Source organism: Battus philenor, unplaced genomic scaffold (genome assembly GCF_028537555.1).
Source record: "Battus philenor isolate CCGP_79_NKW_IND1 unplaced genomic scaffold, ilBatPhil1.0.hap1 SCAF_27, whole genome shotgun sequence".
In the NCBI taxonomy this organism is placed as follows: domain Eukaryota; kingdom Metazoa; phylum Arthropoda; class Insecta; order Lepidoptera; family Papilionidae; genus Battus; species Battus philenor.
This window is the reverse complement of record NW_027181690.1, coordinates 5,346,087-5,359,464: the sequence shown is the minus strand read 5'-3', so window position 1 is coordinate 5,359,464 and position 13,378 is coordinate 5,346,087. Positions and strand designations below refer to the sequence as shown.

Genomic DNA, 13,378 nt, shown 5'->3' with positions numbered 1-13,378 from the left:
CACAGATTTTTTTAATGAAAAACTTTATAGGTATAAAAGAATGTTTTCTTGTCGTTAAATATTAGATTTTGAAGTATAATAATGTATTTATCAAATAAATACATGAACTTCAAAAATATCTAATTCGAGTCTACGATATTACATAATTTTTATTATTTGTATGTCGAATTTATCTAAATATTTAAATCACTGTTAAATCTGTAAAGTACTAAAATTATATGCGATATGTAAATATTTAAATTATTAATAAATTATAATAGAACCCACCTTCCATGAATAAAGGATCTTGCCGTTAACAAAGAACGTTACTGCAATTTAAATTGTATTATAATCACGACTCATAGAAAGTTCGTACCGGCGACAAAGTTTTCCACTGATCGGCGTACGGAACGAGCTTTCCCAACGACGCGTCGCTGGCTACTGGATGATAGTGGCTGCACGCCGCTACTCCTGGCCTTTTCGCTTCCCCACCCCCAAATTAAATCACAATACGAACACGCATGCAAACATATGCATACTTTCCAAACAACCTTGTATTCTTTTTTGTTCCTCTTTTATTGTTTTTTGTTTCGTTAATATTCATTCAAGCAAATTGTTTTGAAATACATTCATGACACATAACTGATAATAATAAAAAAAATATTAATTAAAGAATGATATTTACTTACTATATATAATATATAGGCTTTATATTGTAGGTAAATATATTCATTGTTGTTCTAATTTCTTTCAAAAATACATGAGGCATAATATCCCTGTCTTTAAAATTGCAATTAGTCCTACTTTGTTATACTTGCTTGGTTTATATGTAATATTATTAATCTTATTAATAATCCATTATATGTAAAATAAAATTTTTGTATTTTTTTCGACACGTCTCCAGGCAGCTTCAAAAAAAATTTCTACGAGGAAACAAATATTATCAATTTTATTACATTAATAATATTTATTTCCTCCCTATTTATTCTCAAACAAATAAAAAAAAAGTATACCTATGAATCAAAATTATTATTAACTAAATAAAATGTGGTCGATACGAGTTTTTCTACGCATCATATTTTATTACATAAAAACGTAAGTAACTAGTTGAATGCAAGTTTCTCTATATTTTTCACGGTGTTCAGAAAAAATTAACCTTGACGGAAAATTAAACCTTTTAAGCATTTTAAAATATGTATCAATATTATAATATTCCAAAAAAAATATTCATTAGTTGCAAAATAGAAAACACTCGAAACTTACACAAGCATTTTTTACTTTAGAATAACCAAGTCGAGTCTACGCGCTACGAATTTCGCGGTGTCTACGAAAATGCTACGAGCGACGTATTATAACCGCGGGAAATGTTTCATAACAAAAAATAAACGTTGCTGTGGTTTCGGTTGTGGGGCCATTTTTCTTCCAGTAAAAATTTTAGTATTGTATATACAAATTTAATTAATAATAAGTAGAGTAACAAATAGTTTTGAAAGGTAATCTTTAAATAAATTGTTATCTCCTTCGTACGTTGTTTTCTTTAATTATTTTGTACTGTAATTTTTTGTGGATACGGGCAAGATCGATCATCGTGGTCATCTTTGTGGGAGGCCAATACCTTGTCGTAAGCGTTTATCAGTTGATATCACGATGATGATGAATATATTTTTCTGGCTTTCTCGATATGGTGCCGTATACAGTAATATTTAATGCGATTCGGATCTGATTGGACCACTATTTTAACCTGCGACCATATATGATCATAAGGTTTTCTAGGTGAGTATAAAAATACTGAAGTTATCGTTACAAGCAAAGAGCCTGGTATTTAATGATTCTGAGTTCTTTGAGTATTGAGTCTGTCTTAAAAATGTCAATGCGATTTATTATCATTAGGTGACATATTTATTTATTAAGAAAACCGCTAGAAGCAAATAACATTAAAACGGTACAATTAAGTGATATTACAAAAAAAATTCAAACTCAAATGCATATTTAGTATGTTAAATATTCACAATGTTTGTGATAGCAGCAAATAAGAAGGATAAGTAGGTTAAGATCATAATTATACCAAAATAATTATGGATTACTTTATCTAGCAAATGAATCAATGCTTCTTTTCAGAACTTGCATAACTATGTATCAAAAAAGTCCGTCTAGATCAGGCGAGTCAGCATGTGGAAAATAAAAGTATGTGATTAAAAGTAAACATCATCATAAAATAACATCATCAGAAAATTAACAGGCTAAAAACAATATTATCTATTTTAAATAGATGAAATATATTACTAAATATTAATTTTAATTAAACTACTGCTTTTGATATTTAATGTATAATTTCTAATATTATGAAATATTAAATTTTGGTACCTTTTGGTAACAGTTCTCTGGGATATATAGCGTCAATTCGGCGTCTTTATCTGCCACCGATTAGAAGCAAGCAACCACCGTTACCTGATATAGAGATATTGAGAAAATAAATATGAGGAGCGGTAAAAGAGTCACGGGATTACCTATTTTTTACACCTAGAACACGTCCCATAACTTATCTTTGTTGCTAAGGTTCGTAACATCTTTGTATTGTTAATAAAGAATAAATGAGAAATATTGATAACTCCATACTTTTATGTATATTATCATATGTGTGTAGAAAAACGACATAGCTTGTCTTAATTTTTTATCAACTTATTCATTCAATAACAATGAAGACATATCTATAGATCTTGAAATGATAACAGAAATTTCAGTATAGTAAAAAATACCATCTATAATAAAATTAACATTTTTAGTAGAATGATATTTAATTGTTATTATTTTAAAAGCTATTTATTATTATTTAATACTAGTATTTATAGAAGTAATATCATTGTAATTTTTCGATAAATTAATATGTAATATAATTTATGTGGTAAATCGTTATTAGCAATGTGTTTTTTTTAATATTTATTAATCTGTCAAAAAATACTGTTTTTTCCTTTCATCAGGGGCTAAACGAATCGGCTGAGGATATTATAACTATATATATCCAAAATCCCTGTCAATTAATTCAGAAATTATAATTAACGTAATGATATACATAAGAAAAAAAATTCGGACTACTATAAGTAGTATTAAAATGAATTATTGTTTACTAGCTATCCTTGCAAACTTTGTGCGGCTAGAAGATGTAGTATTTTAAAATAACTACCTCATATTTCAAAGTGATCACTGTGTATACAGGGTGACTGTTAACTATGTAAAAGTAGTAAATTTAAAGCTTGTTTTTGACAAATGAGCTATGTATGTATCCCTAGAAAGCTTTTACACAAATGACTAATCTACCTACGTTTGTATCTTTTGTTAAAAGAATAATTACGTACGTTTTTAATTTCCGTCATTATTTTCTTTTAAATTAAAGATTTTAGTGTTTGCTTCGTATGACACTTCGGTCGATCTATCACAACGGACACGGAACTAACCTATGTTGAACCTTTCCCGTTGCTTTTAGCAGACCTCTTAACCGGTATCAGTTTACATGCTCACCTAAATGGAGTAGATAAAATGGTGCCATGGGTTATTATCGGTACAATGAAAAGCAACTTTGTTTTCCAAATTTACTAACTTCATTGAATCGAATCAAAACACAACCAACAAACCAACTTTTATTAAATGGCCGCAGTGACCCAGGGCTACCACGCTCGGAGACCCATAACAAACCATTTGTAATGCATAATCAGTATGTGATCACTTTCATACATAAGCAGTGGTATCCCAGTGGTAAAATACTAAGACGCGATCGTAAATCACGGGTTTGATTGACGAGATACAATATTACATAATTCGCACTTTTTGCATTAATTATATAGGATTGCCTTTGCTCTTAAATTTTTTTCCAGAAGGTGGGCAGCAGAGTTAGAGGACGCTGCTGCAGAGGCATACCATAATACCACACTTCGATTGCCAACCCGCCTACCAAGGGTGGCCATGATCGGATTAACTCAAGATATAATACATCTATATGTTATTTACTAACAAGTGATGCAACATATAGTATAACAAAAGAGGCGCGTTTGAAAGTAAAGAAAAGTAAGTAAGTAACTTTTAAAAATTAGTTATGCTATTTTATTATTATTTTATAGAAGAGTGAAGAAATAACTTACTTTGTTGACACCTCATGTATGTTAGTGCAGTAGCTACAGTGAAAGATTTAAGAATCGACCAATTATAATAATATAATAATATAATATAATAATATAAAATTAGTGTTTAGTATGTTTTTCACGAACGTTACAATATTCTGTCGGTTACTTTCACAAATTTCCTGCAATCTAAAAGTACGCTTTAGCGTCATTATAGATTTAACACGTGATAATTTCCATTGTACGATTTTTATGAAACACCCAAACAAAAGTGGGCCCACTGCTTCTCATAATGATTGTACTAGGTTTTTTCGAAAAAAAAAAAAAAACAATGTCACAAATCGATATTTAGTATAATTTCTGGTATTCAAAAAACTTTCAGTGTTACACCTCTCTTCTAAAAAAAATACAAAACGCTTTTCGGCATTTTTTTTTCAAGTCATTGAAAATTTTAAAATTTTCATATACATTATTTTTTATTTTGATTTCTTACATAAAGTTTTTATTGTGAATCGCCGTATAAACGCCGGACTAATGCGTTGTTGTACGGCCGCGATCAGACAAACTTCACACAGATATGAAGTCTTCAGGAGGTCTTCTAGAGGTCGTGGATCTTCTCTTGTCTTGCCTAATCTCTATTTACACATTAAAAATTGTTAACTAAAACTGTAAATAAAGAAAAGAAATAAATATATGCTGTGATATAAGAACTAAATGTAATCACGAATGTAGATGTGGGAACTAAAGCGATGTGTGAAAGATGACATGATAAATGAAAGATTTTAGAGGAGGAAAGAGAGAAAGAATATCTGAGGAAAGGCAGGAGCAAGAATAAAAAAACTAAAAAAAAATTACACTTAAATTTAACGTCCCTGTCCCACACATAGCAGGGGGAAAAGAAAGAAAAACAAACGGAACAGCGCTCATTAAGTGTTTAGAGGCCTCATGTAAAAGACATATATCCACAGTACAAAGTACAGAGTACATGTCATAAATCTCAAAGGATCGACACCGCCGTTTTTTACTATCCATTCATTTAAATAATTCCTAAAGCTTAAATTCCAGCATAAATAAATATTTCTCGTCTTTTGATACCATATATTGTTTACGGCTAGGAAATTTGATACAAGGCCCGTGTCACGATTGACTGAGCTTGCTTACTAAAACGGAAATTTTTATATTCGAAATTTATAAAACAAATATTAAGTAAAAATTAAACCTTTATCCTTTTTAATAAAATATTACATAATCTACATGAAATATTTTTTATCTATTACAATTCGGACTCTGACTTTATTGTATATCGTTTTGTTACATTTTATCATTTCTACTTTTGGTATAAAAATCCTATCAGCATAAATTCCCATTGCTTATTGGTGAATGACAATGAAGTTAGGGATTTTTAAAATTCAGACATACTGGCAGCACCATTTACTGTTTCCTTTGCCTTAGGTGGAAAAATTTTAACTTTCGCTGATCCCGAGTTATTGTACATATATTGTACATATAGTTATTGTATAATTCAGTCTTATGTTAAAATAGTTATTTTTGCTAATAATGATTAAATGAGCTCCAAATCAACAATTTATTTAATATTACATATTTTATTTTATTAAATACGTTTCATTACAACCAAAATAAACGCATACATTAATAACAAATCATAAATTATTACACTTAAATTTACACACAAAATTATCCTATTCCTATTTGGCTAATACAACGTTATTTTTAATAATATTTTGACGTTCCGTGCAAGTGAATGTACTGTATTAAGGCAAGGTATCAGTGTATCCCGTTTGGAGTTACGGATAGGGGTATGCCACCCAGATATAGGTGGTATCGGACATGTTCCTGCATGGACTAAAACTGGTAGGGTTGGGGGCGTACCATCAGTTCTTTCGAGAACTGAGAAACGGTCAAGGACAATGCAGTCCTAGAGGCAAGCCGCTCAGGCTTGAGGTAGCATCCTGCGCCCATCTTTAAGAGATGGGACAGAGGATGCGACCAATGCGATGATGTGCCAGGTGCACTTGGCCTCTGCCAAAACCGGACAACTCATAATCCCTTGCCTTGACAATAATAGCGGAGCCCTATAACGTGCCTGACCACCCTCGTTGGTTCGGCGACGACTCAGGCTCCGTAGCTTTCTACTAAAGGGGCCGAGAGGGAACCCCACCCTGCACCTTAATATCTAAGGGACAGGGCTACATCGCAGTTAATGGTGTCGCTTGGCCATGATAGGCTGCTACGTGTCTCCCAGCAGGTCTCTCGCCGACTACGAAAAGTATCTCGATAGAGTGACGGACTGCGCTGCGGCCTGCCTCCCTTGTCCGTTGATCGTCCTTGGAGACTTCAACGGCCATAGCAGGGCGTGGGGGAATACTAGGGACAATCTAAAGGGAGACACCGTTCTGGAGTGGGCGGCCGGACTGGATCTCCGACTTGTCAATAGGGGATCCGTCAGCATATGCGTGCGGTGGCAAGGGGAATTCGTTGTGGATTTAACTGCGACTCCTGCTGCAATGCGTATACTATCGGCCTGGTGGGTTGCAGAGTAGGTGGTTACTCTTTCTGACCATCGCCACACAGTCTTCGATGTTACGATCCGCAGGCCCGTCGCTGACTCCGGCGGCCGCGATGGCAGCACTACTCGACGGTGGTGTTTGAAGCGGCTGGACAAAGAGCGGCTAGAGGCCACCGCTTGCGTCGCCGATTGGCCGAACGCTGAAGATGTTCTGTCCGAACCGGAAATTAGAGCGAACTGGTTCCGAGAGACACTGATGCCAATTCGCGACGTGTCGATACCCCCGGCCGGTCTTCTCAAGTGCGGGGCGATGCACTGGTGGTTGGCGGAAATTGCAGAACTTCGCAAAGTCTGCTTTCTGAGCCGCCGCCAATAAACCAGAGCCCAAAGGGGGCGAAGGCGAGCTCCAAAGGAGGAGATGGTCAGACTGTACAGGGAGTACCGGGCGGCTACAAAGGCGCTGCAGAAGGCGGTAGCGAGCGCCAGAGCTCGGTCCTTGATCGAGTTCCTACAGAGACTCAACGGGGAGCGGTGGGAGCATCCATACCGAATGGTACTAGGAAAACTTCGGCCCTGTATGCCTCCGACGACGGAGACCTTGGAACCGGTCTTTCTGAAGAGAGTAGTGGATACTCTCTTTCCGGAAGATCGGTCAAGTCCCTCCGCACGCCCCGCGGCACAGCCGAAGGAGTGGACGGATGAGACGGGGGTGACGGCACAGGTGCTTAATCGAGCCGTGAGCCGCCTCAGAGCGCGAAACACCGCACCGGGGCCCGACGGAATATCGGTCGGGTCTGGGTATTCAGTCTGGCGTCTTTGGAGGGCAGGCTGGTGAAGCTATTTACGAGCTGTCTCCGCCGAGCCACGTTCCCCACGCCTTGGAAGGAGGCACAATTGGTCGCCTAGAGGAAAGAAGGCAGGGCCGCAGTATCTTCTTCCCGCGAGACAGGTACATCCTGTACATGGAGCAAGACGGAAGGAGGAACCAGAGGGAGATCAAGCGCGGGGTGCCGCAGGGGTTGGTCTTAGGACCATTCCTGTGGAATCTCGCGTGCGATGCAGTTCTGGAAGCCAGTCTCCCTGCTGGCGTGTGCGTCGTTTGTTATACCGACGACACGCTGGTGGTCTCCAGCGGGGACAACCTCGAAAGGGCCAGGGAGCTCGCCGAGCTTGGGGCGATGGCTCGCGGAGCCGATCACCGGTGGGTTTAATGGGTAGGAATCCCACATACCCCCGTCCTTCAGAGGCGGGGCATCTTGAACGTTCGAAAAAAGGTATCGGTGTATGCTTGAATGCCAAGAAAACAAATTTAGTTAAAAATTAATAAAAACATTTACATCATAACAATTTTAGCATTTGGTTTAGATAAAAACAATTAAATCCTTGAGATATATAATATATTATACACACACATATAAATGAAATTATTAACACAAATCAAAATTACTTAAAATTTACTTTCACTCGTATGTATACATTAATAGACAACTTAAATCGGGCGTTGAAAACGATCGTGATACGTGTATGGACCTCATGGGCCGTATTATCTGACAGTTTTCGAAATTGATTTTCGCCTTGAATTGAATTAAAGCTATGTATTAATCAAGGCTGCAGAAGACTATCTATCTTAAGCCTTTAGGTATGTTATATGATAGGTTACACCGGGGAGGTGGTATTATATATCGGCTGCCAATAAATAGTAAGTAAACAATGGCTTTAGCAAGTGTTGTCGCTTTTTTTTTAATTTCAATAGGACAATCTTATGGATCTGCACACGATACATTGCCCTTCGGGGAGAGAAAAGAACGATGCGGGATTCCTCTCATCCAAAACAACCCCGATGTTCTTCTTTTAAAGTGGTGAGTGACCCAGGTAACTCCAAAAGAAACGCACTACAGTCCCTGTAGCACTGTTTTAAAATCAAATAGGCATAATTTTAGCCGTTACACGTCCATAGCTGGTCATAGACCTCCTCCACTAATTATTAATTTGCAATACAACGGGCTACGCTACGCTTACCGATTCTTGGAATTCTGTTACATGAATCGTATCAAAGACTTTATTGTATTATATAACATTCATCAACTATAAAAACTTTTCAAATTTTAAATCAACGTAAAATTTAAAAGAATGCCGACTGATCGTCCCGCTAACGATAATTACGCTATTAAGACTGGAATCCTTTGGCCGCCATAGAATAATAGAACGGTCTCAATTCTTAAATGATGGCGTAATTAAATTCGGAAGTGAAATTGTTTTAAAACGAAAACTATTGTTGTTGAAAATATTACTAGATATATGAGCATAGGTAATACAATTAGTATAAAATTCATACAATATATCGGTGCCTACAGTGACTTAAACCTCTCAACAGTCTAGGAATTTGTCAGGCTTGCTCAAAGATCTACTTCTATCAACGACAACGTACTCTTAACTCCTCTAAGCGAACTCATCTCGCTGTACACCCCGCACCTCATCCAAGACCAAGATGTGGTGTCATAAGGATGTCCTTGCTGATCCTACCTCATGGCTTTTTCAACCAACTAACCACACAACACCGCATCGCTTTCATTATAAAAGACAAAGTAGGCAGAGCAACCTTCCTCAATTGCTGAAAGTAGATTATTGAGAGCTTAATCGTAAGAAATAAAACTTAAAACTCATAATCAAAACAGGGTCGGGTAAGAATTTTAAATAAGAATTAAATCAAAGTTGACCTGTAAAATATGTGTGAAAGTATATATGAAAAACAATAAAAATATTGAAGTAACTTAAAAAAATACACATCGAAATAAATATACAACTGCGATACAAATAAATATATTAAGCTTTAATGTAATAAGAATAAATTGTGATAAATAGCCCTATACTGATCGAGGAGAGAATGAAAGGCGATAAAACGAAGGAAATTAAGAATAAATGAGAATGTAGATTATGAGATATATGCTAGAAGAGTGATTGACTGGTTATGTGAATACTGGATGAAAATAAAAAAGAGACGAGAAAAATTTATCAAATGTATAATAAGCCTTTTCAAGGCCTCGCCTCGACTACAACCACTCCACTCATGACAGATCGCTTGCAAGCATGCGAACAGATACGGGCACCACATTTCTAACAATCCGCTTCGCTTACGAAGAAGACCCCCCGACCTTGCTTCCACATACAGCGACGGCGATCCGAACTAGGACCCTTATCCCACCTTCAATCGCCATCCCAGCTTGCACACTTACACTCAATACACTTTACACTCACAAATCTACAATCTTCTGCCTTCTTGCAATCGTCAAGTTTCAACAGGAATACGAACGGGTTAGTAAATTTTGTTAAGTATGCCTTTTTGGACCCTTCGTTGTCTGCGAACACAATTCCGATGAAGCTACAAAAGCCACCCGGGATAGCAGCATCTACGTAAAGAGAAACTATATATTTATAAATATATATATTTATACATATATATATATATATGTATGTATGTATTTTATTATTTATTTAATACTTATTAATTCTTTTTTGTACACCATAGACAATAAATAGAGGAAAAAAATATAATTTATATGGTATAAGAGGCGGTCTTATCGCTCTAGGCGATCTCTACCAGACAACCTTATTAATAAATATTTTTTTCCCAATATCAGTTTAAAATAATAATAAACTATCCTGAAACTATTATTATGTAAAAAAATCATTATTTTAAATAGATATCCTTGTTATAATGGATTCGCTTCCTATTTTAAAACATTGTAACACGTTATTTAATTTTAAATGAATTTCACTTTTGAATTTTAAATAAAAGTTGCATTGTCTCTTGATTTGCAATTAAGAGAAAACGTACTTAGTTCTGTTAATTTATTAACTTATTTCAAATATTTGTAAAAGCGAGAGCTTGTAATAACCCCTTTGTATATAAATTAATATGCTTAATGTGATTTAGGTTATCTACATGGTTACCATAACCCGAACCTTAGTTTAAAAGTGAAAATAAATTTCGTTTCATATCTGGCTTCCCTAATGTGTTCTTATTACTAACGTTCACATTGATAAAATATAATAAAAAATTTAAATCTTTACTAATTTTCATCAATATTTGTACCATTATAAACTATATGTGTATATATATCGAAAACTTCATTATGTGAGCAAAATACCAACTAAGTAAGATTATATCCATAATAAACCGTATTTAACAGATTATTCTTCTCACAAAAAGTACTTTAACAGCATTTATTATATTAGTTTTATAACCATACTATTTGCGTTTGACAATTCAGATGTATCTCCACGGAATATAAACTTATAATACAATATCTTTGCGAATAATATAAGGAAAATTTTGAAAAAAAAAACAGTAGATATTACAGGATGTCCTGAATCGGAACTCCACATAACAGTGTAAACTGCGTAATAACATATTAGCATAACAACGGGATTATACGTCGAGAACATCACACTTTTTACTTTTTGTACCCAATAATTAGCAGACACTATTGTTTAATCAAATGTAAGTAAAAAGTTAGATCCAAGATCGACGACATAGTTTAGGTCGCGGGAAGTCGCTGCGTCATCGTTCCGAACTTTGTGTAACTGTAGTGGGCGTCTGTAGGCTGATATAAAGACATTGATTAAATAATTTTGGTATTTGTTTCTCTACAGTTTGGTAGCGTAATTTCCAATTTCAAAAATGAAGCAATAAACTAGCTTGATAAAGATGATTCAGAATACAAGAAACACCTTTTAACAAAAGGCACCCTGAAGTAGAACATTTACGCGCATAAATGACTTTGAAATCTATATAGAGTACTGAAATTGTTCCACGAACTATTTAATAGCTTTTTTATATGTATAAACGTTATACACCCTTACAGTTTTTATTATATAATCCTAATTTGTTCCTCTTCTCCACTCCTGGTAATTATAATCAGCGTTTAATGATAACGATAGTCTAACTGTTAAGTTCATAGACTATTATTAAGTGTCCAGACGGATTTTGTACTGAACGAAGTTATTGGCCTGTGGAATTCAATTTAACATATTTCAGACTAATCACTTTATTAATTGATTAAATGTGAAATAAATTGAAGAAGTTTGTGTCAAAGGTGCCAAGTTTTAATAGTAATTACAAATAATGTTTTTTTTTAATTCTTACGTAATTTTCTATTAATATAATAATATTTATATGCATACATATTTCGCTTATAAATCATAAAGCGCTCCAAAAAAAGTCTTGTTTGTGTCTATCGTGGTTTCATTTTTTTCCTTCACTTGCATTTTTCACATAATTTGGAAAAAGTATTTGTCTCAGCATGCTCGTTATTCATCCATCATTTTCATATTCATTCCTTCAATTACGTTATAAAGTAACGTTTACCAAAAGTAAAATCATTTATTCTAAGTCGCGTTCACAATAAACACTCCCACATGTATAGAATATTCAGTGTAGTTATACACAATTTTACATCGTCCCAGATAAGATAAAAAAATAACTCTGTGGTATGGTAAGTTAAAAATTACGAAAGACCGGCGGAAATCTTAGCTTTATATGTATATTTTAATTGAAATCGTACTCTGCAACACAATAATAATAACTTCAGAAACTGCCACCGAATATTTATTTTTGCAAAATATTAAATTTGCTTTTTTTGTCATGTCACCTCAAAGATGACAAAGCTTTGCATTGCCTGCATAGCTCAGTTTTAGTTATTTTCTGTATTGTGTATTTTAATAGACATTTGCAGGTCATTGTTCGACTACTGTTTAAGTCGTAGCGATATTAAGTTAAAAGAGACACAATTACTAATGTTCAGGGACCTATAAGAAAAACTTAATAAAAAACCAAGTGATTCAGCTAATCTATTGACAAAAATGTCAACTTGTTTATGAAGTAAACATTATTATGCTACATAAAACAATAATCCGCGACGATGTTATATTGCGTCGAATGTTATTCTGTAGACAATCCTCTTTCAATTCATCAATGACAACGTAATTGACAAATACCTTTTTATATTGAACATATTATTGTTTACATGATAAATTTCTTAATAGTTCTGAATTTTGTCTGTTTGTTGTTTACTTTACGGGTAAAGAATAATCGAAAATATATTTTTATATCTTATACTTATAAATATACACAATTGAGAAAATGAAAACCTTTATTTACAAGATGTCGTAAAAGTATCATTTCAATCTCGCGTATGTCCGCCAAATATTCGTGGACATAATACCAGGATGCCATAAAAATGGCTTGAATAAATAAAAAAAAACATTTAAAGTGTTTATTGCTATGTAAGTAATTTTATTTCGAACTAGTCTACCTTGCACCTGCTTTTATTTAAGCGTCTTCTCAACACTCTCTAAACGATGGCTATTGTCTGGTTCGCATTTCAAGCGTGCTTAGGAATTTAATTTCTCGCCCCCTGTTAGCTTTGATCGATTCTTTATCTTACGGGTATAAACTTTACTAGATAAGAAATTTTAAAATGACTTTCATTACATGAAATTTAAATTACTTTTTGGTCATTTCAAATTAAATAATGCTGATAATCCGTAATCAGTATTCTTTCTATTCTGCCGTTCTTCATTGTTGCTATTATTTTTTTCGTCAACGTAACAAGCGATTAGGTTTATTTCTTCGCCTTTTAAATGCTATAAACGCAATTAAAATAGATAAAATCAATGACGTGCATTAAATTAGATAAAAAAACCGGAATTGTAAATTTTACTACACCATAAGCTGACATGGGCAAAAAATTTTATTTTA

General features: G+C 34.3%; 1 protein-coding gene across 1 annotated transcript; it reads left to right on the top strand.

Moving 5' to 3' along the window:
• The first annotated feature begins 6,328 nt into the window (after positions 1-6,328).
• Positions 6,329-6,994, top strand: LOC137925681 (uncharacterized). The gene is made up of 2 exons (XM_068769153.1): positions 6,329-6,636; positions 6,706-6,994. Exons 1-2 carry the CDS (start codon positions 6,329-6,331, stop codon positions 6,992-6,994), a joined length of 597 nt encoding a protein of 198 aa, XP_068625254.1.
• Positions 6,995-13,378: the final 6,384 nt, after the last annotated feature.